Genomic DNA, 18,902 nt, shown 5'->3' with positions numbered 1-18,902 from the left:
ATTGGTCATTAGAGAAATGCAAATTAAAACCACACTGAGATACCATCTCACTCCTGAAAGAATGGCCAGGATCAAGAAAACCGACAACAAATGCTGGAGAGGCTGTGGGGAAAAAGGAACTCTCCTGCACTGCTGGTGGGAGTGTAGACTGGTACAGCCTTTGTGGAGATCTGTCTGGAGATTTCTCAAAAAGTTGGGACTGGAAATCCCATTTATTCCAGCTATTCCACTTCTAGGCATATTCCCAGAAGAACTGAAAGCATCATACCACAGTGATATATGTGCACCTATGTTTATAGCAGCACAATTTGTAATCGCCAGATCTTGGAAACAACCCAAGTGTCCATCAACTGAGGAATGGATAAAAAAGTTGTGGTATTTCTATACAATGGAGTATTATTCAGCTATAAAGAAGGATCACATTGAGATATTTATCAATAAATGGGCGCAGCTTGAGACCATACTCATAAGTGAAATAAATCAATCTCACATGTGTGAATACCGAATAGTTTCCCTAATGTAAGTAATGATTCAAATATATAAAAATAAGTGGTAATCATGATTCCCCATTAGGTGGCCTTGAAGCCTTATAAAGTTTTCACTCATTAATTAGAAAGGCTTTATTCTGGGCTTCTTGATATGAAAATATTTGAAGCTAGAGTATATGAAGTTTTATCGAAATATTTCAAGGAAAAAGACAGATACTATGGTAACTACTATTAAGTCGGGTTATATGGTGGTGAAGTACTAGGTTGCTGAAACAGTCATGCTTTGACCTCTATTGTTATATTGTTATGTCCTGTTTTATCTCAATCTCCCCCTTATTGTTTTAAAAAAATTATTTAGTCATTTCTTATGTTTGTCTTAATTAAAGAAAAAATTTAAAAAATTAGGATATATAAATAGTAACTCTTTATGATTTCCTATTAACTTGTTTTGAAGTCCTGTAGTACTCCCACTATCTTGTTTTGACTGATTAGACTCTGTTCCATTCTATATGATAGTATCAAGTTTGAAGACATAGGCAACTACTTTGAAGGCAATAAGATTCACTAAGATACCCATTCTGGTTTGACTATTGTCTTCTTTGGAAGTCCTGTAATGTTTACAATGCCTAAGTTTTATTGGTCTTGTTCTCTACTGTTTTGTCCAACTCTATAATATCTAATGAGATAGACAATTCTTTTTAAGGAAACAAGGGACAACGTTGATAACCATTGTTGATAACCTTGTACTCTGTTCTACACCATGTGCTATGTCTATCCTTGGTATTGACTGACAGCTTTGTTTTGCCATATTTGACTGTATTCTCTCCCCCCCCCCAAAAAAAAAGAAATAAGCACTAAGGAGTAATAAAATCCAAAATGTGTAAATTTTGTTGTAAAAAAGAGAGGGGAAAAAAAAAAAAGAAAAAGAGCTCTAACGGATATAACAGCAAGTGTGTTTAGGGGTGTTAAATAGCTGACTATATCAATGTTTTTGGATCATTGAACACAGCTGTTTGCAGTCTCCCTGTTTGAATGTCCACCTTGTATTCTTTGATACTGTGAGTTGAGCAACTATTTTCAAGATGATAATATGTAATCTACTAACAGGTGATTTCTTACTGTTATGGTTTTTTTTGTTTTGTTTTGTTTTGTTTTGTAGTTCTGTATTACGTGTACCCTTACACCGCTTTGTTTTGTTTTGTGTTTTTCTCTTTTTCCTCTTAAATAAAAAAAAAAAAAACCCACAGTACTGAGTACTGTACTTAGATGAGATCAGGCATGTACAAGGCGGTCTGGCCATAGACAACCACATACATACTTAGATGAGGCATTTCTGTACCTTTAGTAACTTTTTCTTTTTTTTTTTTTTTTGGTACCAGGAATTGAACTCACTACCTTATACTTGCCAGGCAGCTGTTATGCCACTGAGCTACAACCCTGGTCCTTTTTTGGGGGGGGGACTGGGTCTTGCTATGTAGTGCAGTCGGACCTCAAACTTGATCCTCCTGCCTCAGTCTCCCAAATGCTGAGATTACAGGTATGCACCACCACACAAGGCCCATAATTTTCAATTTGTGCAAAAATTAGCACCAGGGTTGGTGTTACACACTTGCATTCCCAGTAATAGGAAGACTGAGGAAAGAGGTTGGCACCAAGTTTGAGACCTGGCTGGGCTACAAAGTGAGTTTGAGGCCAGCCTGAACTATAATACAAGACCTTGCCTCAAAAAACCAAAAATTAAAACATGAAAATGAAACCCCTATTTCAAGTTACTAAGTGAAATTTCCTTAAAACTTATGTCTGAATTATATACTGAATTATTGTTTAGAATTATCAAAGAAGTATAATTAAGCAAAAGCAGAGGGAGCTGGTCAATTACTACAAACATGACTACTCTTTGGCCGGCCATGGTGGTTCACGCCAATCCCAGCACTCAGGAGGATCGATTTAAGAGGATCATTGCAAGTTTGAGACCAGCCTGGTCTACAAAGTGAGTTCAAGGCCAGCCAGAACTGCATAGTGAGACCCCGTCTCAGAAAGACCAACACCAAAAAAGAAAAAAGTATGAGGGATAGGGGGTGGGGATGTAGCTCAGCCACACATCACCGGCCTGGCAAGCACAACGTGCAGAGTTTGATTTCCAGTACCCAAAAGAAAAAAAAAGACAAAAGAAGTACGAGGAACCTGGGGATGTGGCTCAGTAATGATTGCTTGCCGTGGCCCTGGTTAGATACCCAGCACCTCAGGAAATAAGAGAAATTTTAGGATCACTAAATGTGTGTAGAACAATGAAAGTGAATCTCATACATCAAGGATACACTTAATAGCCACTTTTTTTCCTTTGGTTCTTCTGAAATAATCTCACTATATAATTGAGGATGGCCTTGAAGTTGTTCCACAGTCTCTAATTCCTGTCTCAGCCTCTGCAGTGCTGGGATTACAGGTCTATGCCACCATGACTGGTTTATAACCACTTTCTACTATAATATGAATATACTATTCGGGTTTTAAAAATGTGTCTAAGGAACCTAAAATGGCTCTCCACTAATATATCAGGCCTAAACTATTTTCAAGATCCTACACATGAATAGGGCTCAAATTCCTTGTACTCTGTTCTACATCATGTGCTATATCTATCCTTGGATTTGACTGACAGCTTTGTTTTGCCATATTTGACTTTATTCTCTCCCCCCCAAAAAAAGTAATAAGAACTAAGGAGTAATAAAATCCAAAATGTGTAAATTTTGTTGTAAAAAAGAGAGGGGGAAAAAAAAAGAGCTCTAACGGATATAACAGCAAGTGTGTTTAGGGGTGTTAAATAGCTGACTATATTAATGTTTTTGGATCATTGAACACAGCTGTTTGCAGTCTCTGTTTGAATGTCCACTTTGTATTCTTTGATACTGTGATTTGAGCAACTATTTCCAAGATGATAATATGTAATCTATTAACAGGTGATTTCTTACTGTTATGTTTTTGTTTTTGTTTTTGTTTTTTGTAGTTCTGTATTATGTGTACCCTTACACCGCTTTGTTTTGTTTTGTGTTTTTCTCTTTTTCCTCTTAAATAAAATTAAAAAAAAAAAATTTCTTCTATCAGCCCTCTCTTTGGTATAGCATTAAACCATGTGTTTTTTCTACTGAAACCTAAAAATAAGTCTGAAAATATTTGCTTAATACTGTATTTGGCAATATTATGATTGATCTCAAAGTGAATTTTTTATCCTAAATAACAGCATACCTGCAGGCCAGAAAAGGAATCTAGTTCTCCAACCCTCCTCCCCACCAAACATTTCAGGTGGTTTCAGTTGTATTCCTTGAAATTACATTGCCTGAAATGACAGTCTCAGGTCTTGCTATATAATGGAAAGCTTAAGAATCTCCACAAGTAAGACAAAATGGGTGAGGTTGTGAGTTTGATGCCCAGCACCAAAAAAAAAAAAAAAAAAAAAAAAGCAGCCTGTTCCATATAGCAAAAATCTCAAAATGTATTTACCAGCAAAAAACTAAGTCACAAAAAGATTAATCATTTTCACCAAATTTCTAATACTAACCCTACATATCTTAGTCATTTTAAACATTAAAATTTATAACTCCTTATCTATTCTTCTAAACTATACAACTTATTAATCTCCCAAACCTTTATAGTCTTGCTCAAGAAACTATGGCTTTCACTAGAAATGAGATTCAAAAACCCCCTTCCTAGATTCAAGCTCTTCCTTACCATTCTGCACCTGAATAGGAAGTTTCCCCACCTGTTCCCTAACCATTCAACAGTACCTACACCTTCTGTCTTTACTTCATCCCTCCTTCCTCAGTAGGGAACCACTGCCCTTTTCCTTTCTACTGCCTCTCTATCTAACATTAACATTCACTACATAATAATCCTCTAAATTTTTCCTTCTGGAAAGGGAAATTAGAAATGTACTGATATTGAGCATGTACTGCACTTCCAATACAGAAAATACCAGCTCCATGTGGTTTACTGGCCACTTGAAATGTGTCTACTCTAAGTGGAGATGTAAAATATAAAACAGAAAATTTCAAAAACTCTATATAAAGGGTGTAGACCGGGCAGGTGTAGTGGCGCACACCTGTAATCCCAGCACTGGGGAGGCTGAGGATTGATGTGAGTTTGAGGCCAGCCTAAAGTACACAGTGAGACCTTATCTCAAAAAAAATTTTAAGATAAAGAAAAACACGAAATTTGAGGGAGTACCGGGGCTCAAATTCACAACCTCTCACACTTGCCAGGCAGGTGCTTATAGTGCTGAGATAAGTCCCTGGCCCTTTCTTTTTTTTTGGTCTTTTTGAGGCAGGGTATCACTAAGCAGTTTGGGTTGGCGTTGAACTCACTTTGTAGCTCAGGCTGGTCTCAGACTTGCAATGATCCTCCTCCTCAGCCTCCTGAATACTGGGAATACAAGCATGCACCACCACACCAGCTCAAAAAATTCTTTAAAATAGTTAGAAAAGGGCTGGGGATTTAGCTCAGCAGCTCAAACACTGGCTTTGTAAGTGTGAGGTCATGAGTTTGATGCCCTGTACCAAAAAAAAAAAAAAAAAAGATTTAGAATGTCGCTTGATCCCCAGTTTTTAAAAAGGGGGAGGCCTCCTTTCAATTTTCTTTTCTTTTTTTTTTTTTTTTCCTTTTTTTTTTTGGTACCAGAAATTTAACTCACAACCTCAGACTTGCCAAGCAGGTGTTTATGCCACTAAGCCAAATCCCTGGCCAGCCCTTGTTTACCTTTTTCATATGGCAACTAAAACATTTTCTTCTGCCTTTCATGGTGCTGAAGACTGAGAACAACAAGGACGTCTCACATGCTAGACAAGTGCTCTATCACTAAGTCACATCTCCAGTCCCTCAGATTGTTTCTATTGGGCAGCACTGTTCCCTACAATAAGTAATTCTAAATACAAGTATTCTCAGGTAGTAAGATGATTTGATGATTAAGAACACAATGTCTTGAGTCACATAACCTATTTTTAATTAAAATCTTTACCAGATGTAACACTATAGATAAATTAACATTTCTATGTCTCAGTGTCCTCAAATTTAGAATGGTAATAACAAGACTCAATAAGAACTAAAAGAGATAAACTACATAAAATATGTATCATGTATACTATTTGCATTATTTTTCATTAACAAAATAGGGAAAAGCACAAAGTAAAACTTCCTCTCAAGAGTTTGTGTTAAGAATCTAAGAATATAAGGCATTTTGTTAGGGCATTTTGTTATTTTCGCCTTAGTACAGAATCAGAAGTAACAAGTTGAAGAAAATCCAACTATGCCCAAATGTGTTTTTGGACAGCTCCCTCTATCTTCAAATACAGAGGGTAATTTGTAATTGAGTTATGATAAAGAACACCTGTGATATGTAAATATGTGAATTTACAGTACAGAGCTTTTTTTTTTTTAGGGAGGCATCACCTTAACCAAATAAAGGGTCACTGTCATTAGTCTGAAAAGGTTTATCGTGGATCCTTTCGTTTTATATTTTTGCCATCTTCCATTTGCAAGATGTTGATTAAACCATATATGGAGTACACGTAGAAAAATAAAAAATCCAAGTATAGCTTAACCTGTCTCTTTTCCCTACTTAAGTATCTAAAACTGGAGAAACAGGTAACTCCTCAAATATAAGACATTTTTTCCCAAGATTAAATGCCTGTGTGAAAAACCCAATTTTAGGGCTTTTTCTATCCCTATCAATCTAAACAACTGTACACATCCATATTAAATTAACCACAATTTGGCCGGGGGTTTAGCTCAGCGGTGTTAAGTGCCTGCTTGACAAACACGAGGTCGTGAGTTCAACCCTGGCACCAAATAAATAAATAAACCACAATGTTTTTCCTTCCTTACCTTTCAAATAAAAGGTTATCTTTTTCACCTCTCAAATACTGTATACCTACGAAAACGTTTAAATGTTCAAAGAGTAAAATACCTAAACACAAGTTTGGACAGTGACAACTCCCAACACTGAAGGCTTTTTTAGTTATAGATCCTATCTCCTAATACTCAAGATAACTTCCCAAAGTCCAGTTCAACACTCCGGATGAAATGACCTTTCTTACTCTTAAACCGATCGCTTTCAAAGGCAACTTCCACAGTAGCTGCCTTGCACCTGCTAATTCTATCCCCAAAGCCGGTTACAATCGTCTTGGTAACCGTCTCACAGGCTCACGCTTTTCTTTACTTAACAATCCCGCTTATCCAAGAAAAGGAAAGCGGAAGGTACTGCGCTTTTGACAACCCGGCTCATCGCCCCTCCTCCAGCCGCCACCGGGGCAGCGCGGGGCCGCGGCCTCAGACGCCGCTCCGCCGGCTCCAGGACGTAAACACCGCCTTTCCCTCCCTCCCGTCTGCCCCCAACTTCCTTCTCCAGGCCTCGGCTTCGCGATGGCCCACAGAAGCAGGGAGGACACCACTTACCCTCGGAAGTGAGCCGTGAGAAGGGCTTCAGCAGCTCCGCGAAGCTCAGGTGATTGAGGCGTGTAAGCCGCTCAGCTTCGTCGCTGCACAGTGCGGCGACACAGGGAACGAAGGAGTCCGGGATGAGCTCCTGCACGGATTGTACACACTGGGCCATCGCCGCGGCGGGGCAGCGGCGGCGCCCGCCCTCCGGCCCACCTTCAAGAGGATCCTGCGGCTGCAGCAGTTCTCGCAGCCTCCCGCCGGCCTGCCCGGCCGGGCGGGACGACACTCTGGAGCCTGAAGCCTACTAACTGGGGACAGACCCCACCGCTTCAGCTGCCGGGGCACACCGCACTGCCCCCCTCTCCGTCACCGCCACGCCTCAGCGCTCTTCCCGGCGTCCTCGCATTCCACCCAGATCGGTCGGGACGCCGACAGTCGCCACTTGGTCCTCTCGACGGCAAAACCTTGGTCACTGTGTCACCGGAACCGCCATGTTGAGGCCGAACCCTGACCCACCAGCAGTACTACTCCCGGCAGCCCCCGCGCCCGCCCCTCACGTGACTCCTATCAAAGACGCCGTAGGGGCGGGGAAGAGCTGTGGAGAGGGAAGTGGAGAACCCGTTGGGAGATTGGAACCGGAAGTGGCTTGACGGAGGTCCTCCGCCAAGGGGCGGGCCCGCGGATGTAGGGGGCGGAGCCTGTCCTCGATGTTACGGCGAGTTCCCACCCTGCTTAGTACTCCTCGGAGTGGGATCGGGTGGAGTGCGGCGCGTCTGGTTGACGGAGAGGGCGCAGTGGAGACTGGTGCTGTCACAATGATGGGGCCGCCTGCTCTGCTCCCTTGCCTGTTTGGCGTCCCAAAGCCTCTGCCTGGCTACATTGAGCAACCTGTGTGGCCGGGAGCGCCTCTTCCTGCCCCCTCGCTCTGCCTTTTCCTCGTCGCCCGGCCTGGGTCTCCTCTGGCGCTGCCCCGGACTCTGTGTGCTTTGAACACAGTCCTGCTTTTGCATGTGGCCTCCCCTGTAGATGAAGTCAACCACCAAGCACAAAAGCGGACATTGTAGTGGCTGCGACGGGCCCCAGTACAGCGTCTTCCTCTTTACGTCCCACTGGTGTGTTTGCTTCGCAGGCGGGGAGGTATGGGAAGCCAGTATTTCTGTGCTCTGTGCAGTCCTGGCTTGGTTTTCATTTCTAGATTTCATTTATACGGTTTATGCCTATAACTAAGTAGAAGCGCCTAAACGAGTTTTGTTACTGTGCTGTTCATTTGTTCGAAATGCCTCCCTGTTGTATGCCAAAAAAGTAGAAGGCAAGGAAAAACAAAGCTGTATCCTGGTTCGGTGGTACCTTGATTAAATGAGGCCTCCCCAAAATCTGCACCACAAATTGTCTATTTTTGGTATTCAGGTCTTAACTATGGTGAGAATTAATGACACGTTGAGAGTGTGCCTAGCTCCTGAAAATTGAGAAATGGATGACAAAGATGGTTATAATAAGAACCCTTGACCACAAATCAGTTTAGCAAAAAACCATGTGCAAATTGAAGATCTGGAAATTAGTGTTCTTAAGACTGTATCTGTGCACTTCCTAGAAATTCTCATAGTCAAGGCCATGTGCTGTCACTCTTGAATGTTTCTAATCTCAATCCGTTACCTTTCATAATCTGAGAATCTCATTCAAATCAGTGTGACTTAAATTGAAGGGTACATTTTTGTGTGTGTAACCGGGCTCTTAAATATAGATGTAATGCATACTGTAGTAATCTACTAAAAAGAAAAGTTTAGAAGACAATTTACTTTTATACTGAAAGTAAAACGCTATATTCGGCTTTTTGAGAAGAATTTTCGAGGGTAGTTTAGCCTAAATGGGTTTTGGAGGTATATAATTCACATACCATAAAATTCATCTCTTTAAAAAGTACAATTCAGTGGGGTTTTTTTTATTGCTTCCAGAAACTTACACCATCGTTACTACTAATTTCATGACATGTAATCACTTTGAAAAGAAGCCTAATATCTATTACCAGTCAGTCTCCATCCTTCCTCCAGCTGTCTCTAATATACATATTCTGAACATTTCCTATAACTGGAAGCATGCTGTATGTCACCTACTGTGGCTGGCTTCTTTCATTTAGCAAAATATTTCATTTTATCTATTTAATGGGGATCCAATTAGACGTTTTGTTCATGGTAGGCAATACTATCACTGAACAGTAGCCTCAGCCCCAGTAAAATTTCTTTTTTTTTTTTTTTTTTTTTTTTGTCTTTTTCCTTTTTATCAGTACCAGGGATCGAACTCATGACTGCCTGCTTGCAAGGCAGGCGCTTATGCCGCTGAGCTAAACCTCCAGCCCCTCCCCAGTAAAATTTCAAGGTTCATTCATATTGTAGTGTGACTCACAACTTCATGTTTTTTTTTATGGCTGCACCTACATTAGTTTCTCACATACAGGCTGACTTTGCATCCACACAAAATGCTTCCAGTGAGTAACTTCACTCTAAAATTTATTTCCTAGTCTATTCCAGTCTCTTCTTTCTGTTTGAACTGTGGAAACTCCTTCAAAGAAGTGATTTTATAGTATACATAGTAACAGACCTTTTAGTCAAGAGTCTTCCAACATCAAAACAAATTAATCTTATAGCAGCTGAAGCAAAGAACTTATGTAACTGCAGATAAAGCTGGGATGACACATACTGGAAAAGGGAAGAACTAAAGAATAAGGCTGCAGGGACTGTCTTTCCCATTGCTGGGACAAAATACCTGTTATGGATTAAAAACTGATGGTCAGCTTAACACCAGCTGAATTAAATCAGCATGGTACTGAGCATAGATGGCCCATCTGAGAAAAGTTATCAACATAGAGATGTGGAGAAGAGTGAGGCACTGTGGGTTTCTCTAACTGTTGCTGTTTCAAGCCACTGGTTCTCCTGGAGGAGCTCCTCATGACTAGCTTTCCCAGTGTGAGTTCGACCATTGTCATCAGTGGAGTTCAGGACATTGTTAGTGAGAGTGGCTGTGGTTCACTTTGGAGAGCTCCAGTCCTTGCGTCGATCGAGCATCTCTTCCTGGCCCCGAGAGGAAGATGTGTGCCGTTTAATCTCCAGGACAAACTTGTCACACTGGCTTTCTGGCTCGTACTCAAATGTTTTTATTATCAGAGGAGATCGGGATCTCCGTGTCACTAAGGATGGCTGTGGTAGTTTTCGGGGCAGCCCTTGTCCTTGATTTAAGTGTGACTTCTCAGCTCAAGTGCAGAACCCTCAACCTACCAGCACAGCTCCTTCACCCCACTGGCATAGACTTTCTAGCTTCCACTGCAGACCTCTGGGCCTCCCCAGTGCAGATCCGTAAAGCAAACTGGTGTGAGTCCTTCTCGTAGGCTCTAGACCTCCAGTTGAACTTGGGGGAAAGCACGGTCGTGGGCTCTAGGTTTTCATCTGGACTCATGCAGGACATTGCTGTGGAATCCTTGGCTGAGTATTGTGTGTCTTTAGTGTTGTGGGTAGATATCCTGCATTTTCTTGTGTTTAACTCTGAGTGATCATCATAAAATATTATAAATTCTTTATCCTGATTCTAATTGTTCTCCTCACAACCCCTGACTACAACAATACCTAATACCCACAAGTTAAAGGAGGAAAGACTTATTTTAGCTCAGTTTATAAAGGTTTTACTCCATAGTTGACTGACTCCAAGGCAGGACAGTATGGAAGAAGTAATGGCAGAGGGGAGACATCATTGGCATAGCAGGCAAGAAGCAGTAAAATTTCCTCCTTTCCCTTTTTATCCTGTCCAGCCTGTAAGCCTGTGGGGAACCACCTGTCAACTGTCCTTGAAAGAAGAACAGCTATTTTCATTTTGGATACACTTGGCCCTATCTCCAAGCATTGCTATGTACAGAGCTGGCTAGGCTGTTTCTTTAAGCAATATAATTGGGCTGGTTGAGGAGCTAATGTGTAATCTTTGAAGCAAGGTGACAGATCAGTGTTACCCCACTCAGAGAGCTGTACTGCACATTGTTGACTAGGACCAAGCCTCAGAAAAGAAGTGGTGACTTCCCAGGGAAAAAACAATTGTGCACCAGAACTGAAGCAGGGACCACAAATTATTAGATACTACCTCAGTTGTGTTATGCAGATTACTTTCTTTCTGCATTTCTTGTCCTCTGCATATTGCAGAGGTGATCTCAAGCTTCCTAATTTGCCCAGCTCATAGCAGTCATATATTTCCCACCACTCTCATTATCACTCATCCACAAGCCACTCCCCTCATGGAGAGTAATAAAAAGATTGGGTCCTGGGTCGTGGACTTTGTTCTGGTGAGCCACCATCTTGACTGGATTAGGACCCCTTGGCTCTCCATAACTGTATATATATATACATAACTATATATTTATATGTATGTATGTATCTTCATGTCTTTATTCTCCCTTGGGTCGCACTAAAAGTGTTAGACTGGAATTAACTTACAGAATTCTAATAACTTCTCCATGGAATTACAAAAACAAACCTTCCTAAACCATGACAAATATAGAAAAGGGATCTCTGTACAAGCTCTTTGGTTGATGCTACCCAAACCCAGGGTGGGTTCTTTTTCTTCAGTGTATCCCTTACCCACACCCAGAGATATGCTAAACCATGTAGTGAACTAATCAGGTATCATACACCCACTATCCAGTATCATACCCATAATCTGGTCACTCCTAATCTGGTCACATAAGAAGCTTTGAGGAAACATTTAGATTTAGACCATAAAAAGGACCAAATCCTGGGATTCCACATTACCATCATGAGGCTTTTTATCTTAGATCTCTAGTTTTCAGTTTGATTTCGTTCTTCATGAAACCTCCCTCCCTCCCACATGGTAGGATCTTCCCACATTCCCAAACCATGTCTTCTTGGCTAACAAGTCATGCAGAGATTCATCTTTTTCATTCCCAAAATCAATATATAATGGTAACCATTGTCGATCACCTGGTATTCTGTGTTTACATCGTGTACTATGTCCATCCTTTTGATTTGACTGACTCTGTTTTGTTATGTCACATTTGGTTTTATTCTCTTAAAAAAAAACAGTAATAAGAACTGTGGGAGTAATAAAACCCAAAATGTGTAATTGTCATTGTAAAAAAGAGAGGAAAAGAAAGTGCTCTAAATGATATGATTGCATGTATATTTAAATGTAAAAGATAGATAACCATATTACTGAATTTTTGTTGGATCATTGAACAGAACTGTTTGCTGTCTCACCGTTTGAATGTCTACTTTATATGCTTTAATTTTGTAACTTGAACAACTATTTCTAAGATGACATTATGTCATCTATTAACTAGTGATTTCCTACTGTTTATTTTTTTTTTGAAATTCTGTATAACTTGTATCCTTTTTCTGTTTTTTTCTTTTTCTCCTTAAATAAAATTTTTAAAAACTTCTTTAAAAATCAATATATAAACCCTAAGGAATTCGCCCTGAGATTTACCCTTCTTCTGTCATACACCTTTTTTCATGAACCAGTGACCAGGCGTGAAAAAATCTGGTGAATGTTGCTGCCAAGTACCATGCAACAGAAAGGCAGGCTTCTGTACTACAGTATGTCCTCATGTACCTTATTCACCAAGTGATTGCTGGTTGTCCTCAAAGTCAAAGTGATCCTGAAAGATGAACATTTTCAGATGATGCAAAACATAGAGGCAGCTACAATGGTGCAACAAACGACTCTCATGAAAGACTTCCAGAACTGCTTCAGAAAGTGGCAAGAATGAGGGGAGAAGTGTGTTCAAAGCGAGGGAGAGTGTTTTAAGGAGGATTACGGGTAGTATGTCTTTTACTGTAGTAAATTGTTTTAAGCATTCACTGCATTTTTATTGTACTTATTATAGATAGGGTAATATACCTATGACTAGAAAAATAGGGAAGGAAAATTTTACTGGCCAAACAAAATCAATCACCTTTACATATCACCAACTACCTACTGGTTTCTCAGTATGCACACATACACTTTCTATATGTATGATTTTTTTCCTATATGTATGATTTTCATATGGTACTTTTTCCTAGTAATATGGTACTTTTACCCAGCACTCCATACCCAAAACTGGGTAAAGTAAATCCCAGATTCTAGTTCAGTCAGAAAGAATACTATTCTGCTGAGATTTCTTACAGAATCTTTGAGAAATCCCATAAATGGCCCCATGTGACCTAGAGAGAGCTCTAGAATATACTCCCAATACTCCCAAGGGCATTCTCTGCATTGCCATATGGACACCAATTCAATTATCCCGGCAACACAGACACCCGGACCAGGGTCAGTGAGTATGTGACTAAGCCAGGAGCTGTCAGAAGCCTTCCAGGCCTGATGGTGCATGCCTGTCATCCCCAGCCTATCAGGACGCTAAAGAAGCAAGATCACAAGTTCAAACCCACCCTGTGCAATGTAGTCACTTACAGACAGGCCATGTCTCAAGATTAATTAAAGGGCAGAGGGGCTGGTGGGGTTTAAGCCCCAATATCACAAATAAATAAAGCCAAATAAGCAAGGAAAGGCCATGGCAGTGCCACTGAACCTTGCTAGGCAGCATGCTGAGAGGTAACAGGAAGGGCAAAGTTGGAATAAGTAGTAAAATGGTGACAAGTGGCTTTATTTGGAGGGACAAACCCAAAGAAATTTCTACAGATATTGATTTTAAAAAAAAGGAGATAATGGTGTTGCTAGGATTTTACTCCATTTGTTTACAGTATCACAGAAAAATTGAGATTATAAATGTTTCATTGTAGATGTCTTATACTGGGTGCATGATTTGAGGGTGACAGTGTGCAGTGTATGTACTGTTGTTGCCTCTGATTGACATGTTTGAAGTTTTGGGGTGGGGAGGTTTTGTTTGTTTTTTTCAGTATGGGGGATCAAACTTACGACCTCAAGCTTGCCAGGCAGGCACTTATGCCACAGAGCTAAATCCCTAGCCCATGTTTTGAAGTTTTTAAGAGCTTTTTTTTTCCTACTTGAAATAAAATGGATTTCAAAAAAATGAAAATTTAAAAATTTATATAAATAAATATGTTTCATTGCTGAGGTGGAAAAGTAAATCCAATAAAATTTCTCCTTGTGTAATTACTGAGTAAGCTCTCTGTCAGTTTGGAATTCAGTCTTCTCCCATAAAATGGGAGGGAGCAATACAGGGTTTATAAATTATTACAATTCTATTTTTTTTTTGTCTTTCTGAGACAGGGTCTCTATGCAATTCAGGCTGGCCTTGGGCTCCCTTTGTAACCCAGGTTGGTCTCAAATTTGCAATGATCTGTCTGTCTCAGTCTCCAAAGTGTTGGGATTGTAAGAGTGTGCCACCATGCTTGGTTTAAATTACTACAGATCTTTAAAAGAGAAATATCTCAGTGAACAGTGAAAAAGCAGAGAAAAACCTCAATTCCATTTTTTAAAAGCAGCCTTTTATTTTATTTTATTTTATTTATTTATTTAATAGAATCTGAAAATGATTTTATAAATTCATGTAAATTGCACAGAATAGTGGATTACATTTTGGTGTACTGCAACTTGCATATAATATACATTGATTTTTTTTTTTTTTTTTTTGGAGGTGCTGGCTTGGCTTCCCAGAGTCCTAAGTTCCAACATGGCGTGGATCTTAGGAGACACTGCTGTTCTCCCCCTGGAAGGGCTGCAGTCTGCCACCCTGCCTCTGCTTACCAGGGAGGGGAGGTGCTGGCTTGGCTTCCCAGAGTCCTAAGCTCCTCCTACATGGCGTGGATCTCAGGAGACACTGCTAGTTCTCCCCCTGGAAGGACTGCAGTGGGCTAAACTACCGCTGAAAAGCAGCCATTTAAAATGGTCACTGAAGCTGAGTGTGGTGGTGCACACCTGTGATCCTAGCACTCAGAAGGCTAAGGCAGAAGGATCTTTGCAAGTTTGAGACCAGCCTGGGCTACAAAGTCAGCTCAAAGTGAACTGCATAGCAAAACTCTGCCTCAAAAAAACAAAAAATAAAATAAAATGGTCATTGAGATCATTATGTAGATCTAAAACGCACCAATAGACTCTAATGTGAAAAAATAAAATAAAAATTTAAAAATGAATTAAAAGGTATGTGCACCATAAAAATAAAATAAAATAGTCACCAACAAAGACAGCAAAACTCATTTGCCATTCAGTGGAAAAAGTCCAGGTGTCATTCAAATGGATCTGCCTGATACTTGCATGCTTGGAAAAAGTCCCTTAATTTGTATCCTCCAAAGCCATTCAGAGACAGATGAGCAAAGTAGGCAAAGAATAATCTTTTGAGGTCCGTACCTCCTCCTTCTTTGCATAATTAAGGACCTAGATATTATCTCAGGATTCTCAGTAAGATTCATCCTTTCCAGCTTGCTGGCCCACTATTTCCTAAAATATTTTCCTTATCTGTAGGATTAAAGCTAAGTCATTGTTCCTTCTACTTTCTAGCCAGCAGGAATGAAGAAAAAAAATCCTGTTTCTAAAACCAGGAAAAGTATGGGCCAGGGATATGCCTCAGTGGCACAGCACCTACCTGGCAAGGGCAAGGGCCTGAGTTGGATTCCCAGTACCAAAAATAGAATAGATTAGATTAGAATAAGATAGAATAGAGTAGAGTAGAACCAGGTGCACATCTGTAATCCCAGAACTCAGAAGGCTGAGGCAGGTGGATGGCATAAATTCAAGGCCAGCCTAAACTACACAGCAAGACTTTGTCTCAAAAAACAAACAAAAAAAATTTAAATTTTAAAAACCACCTAAATAAATGAATGAATTGCTATTTCACACCCCACCAGACTGGTCACACCTATCTTCTAAGAAAACTTGAAAACATAGGTTCTAGAGTCCTATTGCTAAATGAAAAGATTGAATAAAGAAGAATTAATCTGAGAGAAGGGTCTGGTGGTGCATACCTGTAATCCCAGCATTCTGAGACTGAGGCAGGAGGATCATCACAAGTTAGAGACCTAGCTCAACTACATACTGAGTTCAAGGTAAGCCTGAACTACATAGTGAGACTCTGTCTCAAAAAAAAAACAAAAAAAACAAAAGAATGAATATGAGATATCAGAGTCTCTATCACCTATTACAAGGATTGAGGCACTAAAACATAGCATGAGATGTAGCTTATCACACTGTACTCAATCTCTGACCCCCTGGACTCCCACCCTGCTTATACTGCATATCTTCTGGGCAGTTTGCTGTGTCAGTGTATGTGAAGTGCTGTTATCGTCCAAGCTTTGTCATGTGCCTACCCATAGGGCAAGAGGACAGAGTCTATACTAAGAGAGGACACTTGCTGGACAAAATATAGTCATGTGTCACCTCATGACATGAATACCTTTTGATAACTGTCATTGGGCAATTGCATTATTATATGAAGATAACAGAGTATACTTATATAACCCTTAGATGATAAAACCTTTTGTATACCTAGATTGCATGATAGAATACAGACTGATAGATCTGTGTGATTGTGTAAATTTTTTTAGATTTATAACAATAAAAGACACATTGCCAACTTCTGGGAAAATGATGGGCTGGTGAGCAGCAGAGAAAGAGCATCTCGAAGATTTGGCATCTAGACCCTGGAATATAGCAATGTGAGGGAGACAAGAAGGAGAGAAGTGAATTGTGGGGACTCAGTGAGGATCTGAAGTGAGAAAGGAAGCCCACAAGAAGAACAAAGAGAGAGACATCAGGGAAGAAGGAGGTGGCAGGTGGCATTTTCACCTGAAGCACCAGAAGCAAGGCTGGAAGACAGAGGAAGATCATGCAAACTGTGTTCAGATGCATACAAAAATAAGAACAAGCAATCAAGGAAAAACAAAACACAAGAAAGCCAGGCACAGTGGCACAGGCATGTAATCTCAGCACTTGGGAGGCTGAGGCAAGAGGATCCCAATGAGTTTGAGGCCAGCCTGGGCTACAAAGTGAGTTCAAGGCCAGCCTGAACCATACAGAGAAATTTTGCCTTAAAAAAAAAAAAAGAATAAAAGAAAACAAGGAGCCTAGACTCACTGTATGGGATGAGCAGCTTAAACCTACAGACACCTGACTGCAAGCAACCCCAGTGACCTCTGTGCAGAAATGCACCAGTAGAATGGAGCAGTAGACACAGTACACTTCAATGGATAGTGAATTATTTGGGTTCAGATATCGCCAGGGAGAGGGTGATTGACCCATAACCATCTTGGAGAGAGGATGACTGAACTCGGAACTCAGAGCATCCACGGGCTGGCTCCATCCAGTAGTTCCCAGGGTCAGGGTGAGGCTGCCAAGTTCAAGTCAGCAAGAAGTCAAGGAGCTGAGTTCAAGCCAGCAGGAGGCACATGGAGTGTTACAGGCTGAATAAATTCCAGCCAGCCAGAGGGTTCCAGCCCCAGCCAGAAACCAGCCTGAACTGCAGTGGAACTGAAGGTACAGGCTTGCTGGGATTATGCACTGCTCCACTGGAAAGCTCAGCTCACCTGCTGAGATTAATCACCTTGAGTCTGACTCTGCCTGCCCATGTTATCTACCAGTGACAGCAGGAACACGCCTTGAAGTACACATTTTTTTTCTCTCCTAGTTTTTGTGTTTTGTTTTTTCTTCATCATTCTCATTTTTAGATGAGTGTGAACACAGTGTCCAGTTTGGAGGTGGTTGTTCTGTCCTGTTCTTGTTTTTATTTCTTCCTACTCTCTTTCCCTCCTGTCATCTTCAGTTTTCCAAAGTTTGCATAATCTCCCTTTGTCCTGCAACCTTGCTTCTAATCCGTTCCTCCTCTTCTATTTCTCTATTTTCCCCGAAAACTCTTGTTTTCTCCCTTGAGAGTAAAAATCTCCATATGAGGGTTTATTTACTATGTACAATTTTCAGATTTGTTTTACATTTTGTTATATAACCACAAATATAGTTCATGGGGTTAAAGGTGGCAAATTAATAGCTACCATAGATTATAATTTTCTAGGCTGTGTTTGATGCTATTGGTATTGCTGATTGTACTACTTTACTCAAGGTGACAAAATTGTTTTAATCAATTCTTCCTGGTATACCAAGACATACTGCCATTAGTCCCTCTCGAGATATTTTCCTTGCTTGGAACACAGCTATCCTATCATTCTTGCCATTTTCCAAAGCGGTTGTAAGTTCTGTAATTGCACTGTTATGGCTGCCTCCATGTTGTGAATCAAGTAAAAGCGTTTCCCGTTACTGGTCATTTGATTTGGGGCAAGAGCCAGAAATCACATGGGGCTAGGTCCATTGAATAAGGTGGATAAGGACACACAGTAATGTCTTTATTTTGACAAAAATTATCCTAAAGGATTGATCAGTGAAGTGGGATCAAAAAATACAATGAATGTCTAATTTTTTTTTTGGTACTGGGGAACTCATGACCTTGCGCTTGCCAGTCAGGCGCTTATTTAGCTGAGCTAAATCCCCAGCCTAATGTTTAAATATTAATTTTGTTTGTTTGTTTGTTTGGGACAGGGTCTTGCTATGTCGTCCAGGCTGGCCTTGAACTCACTATGTAGTGCACACTGGCCTCAAACTTGCAGGAATCCTCCTGCCTTAGCCTCCAAAGTGCTGGGATAAAAGGAAATGTTACATTACTATTAGTGCTCCCTCAAAATGCTCAAATGCTCCCCCTTCAAACACACTGTTCTGCAGTTGTTTTTTGTTTGGTTGGTTTTTTTTTTTTTTTTTTTCAGTCTTTTTGAGAAAGGATCTCACTCTGCAATTCAAGCTGATCTTGAACTCACTTCATAGCCCATGCTGGCCTCAAACTCACAGCATCCTCCTGCCTGAGCTTCTGAGTGCTTGGATTACAGGTGTGCACCACTATGCCTGGCAAGTCCGTAGTTTTTGGCAATGTGTCTTTTACTGTTTTTTAAATTTGAAAATTCACCATGGTTTTTGATCTTCCCTTAATGTGTTAGAGGCCACTGTCCTAGGACCTTGAACAAAGCAACAGATTACATGAACAACAGAATAATGATGCAG

The 18,902-nt window shown here is 40.5% G+C and overlaps 1 protein-coding gene across 6 annotated transcripts in view; it reads right to left on the bottom strand.

Moving 5' to 3' along the window:
- Nucleotides 1-8,146, bottom strand: part of Trappc8 (trafficking protein particle complex subunit 8) — a 106,102-nt gene extending 97,956 nt beyond the window's left edge. The window contains exon 1 of one of the 6 annotated variants that reach the window (XM_063231800.1): nucleotides 6,930-8,146. In XM_063231800.1, coding sequence (XP_063087870.1) covers nucleotides 6,930-7,086 — 157 coding nt within the window. In that variant the 5' untranslated portion in view covers nucleotides 7,087-8,146. The remainder of the gene's footprint in view (nucleotides 1-6,929) is intronic. The other 5 variants (XM_063231797.1, XM_063231795.1, XM_063231798.1 and 2 more) reach the window with 5 other exon arrangements.
- Between the last annotated feature and the right edge of the window lie 10,756 nt (nucleotides 8,147-18,902).

Source organism: Cavia porcellus, unplaced genomic scaffold (genome assembly GCF_034190915.1).
Source record: "Cavia porcellus strain 051 isolate PalLab524CR breed Dunkin Hartley unplaced genomic scaffold, mCavPor4.1 scaffold_20, whole genome shotgun sequence".
Classification (NCBI taxonomy): domain Eukaryota; kingdom Metazoa; phylum Chordata; class Mammalia; order Rodentia; family Caviidae; genus Cavia; species Cavia porcellus.
The sequence above is the reverse complement of the archived record's forward strand: the minus strand, read 5'-3'. Positions and strand labels throughout refer to the sequence as shown.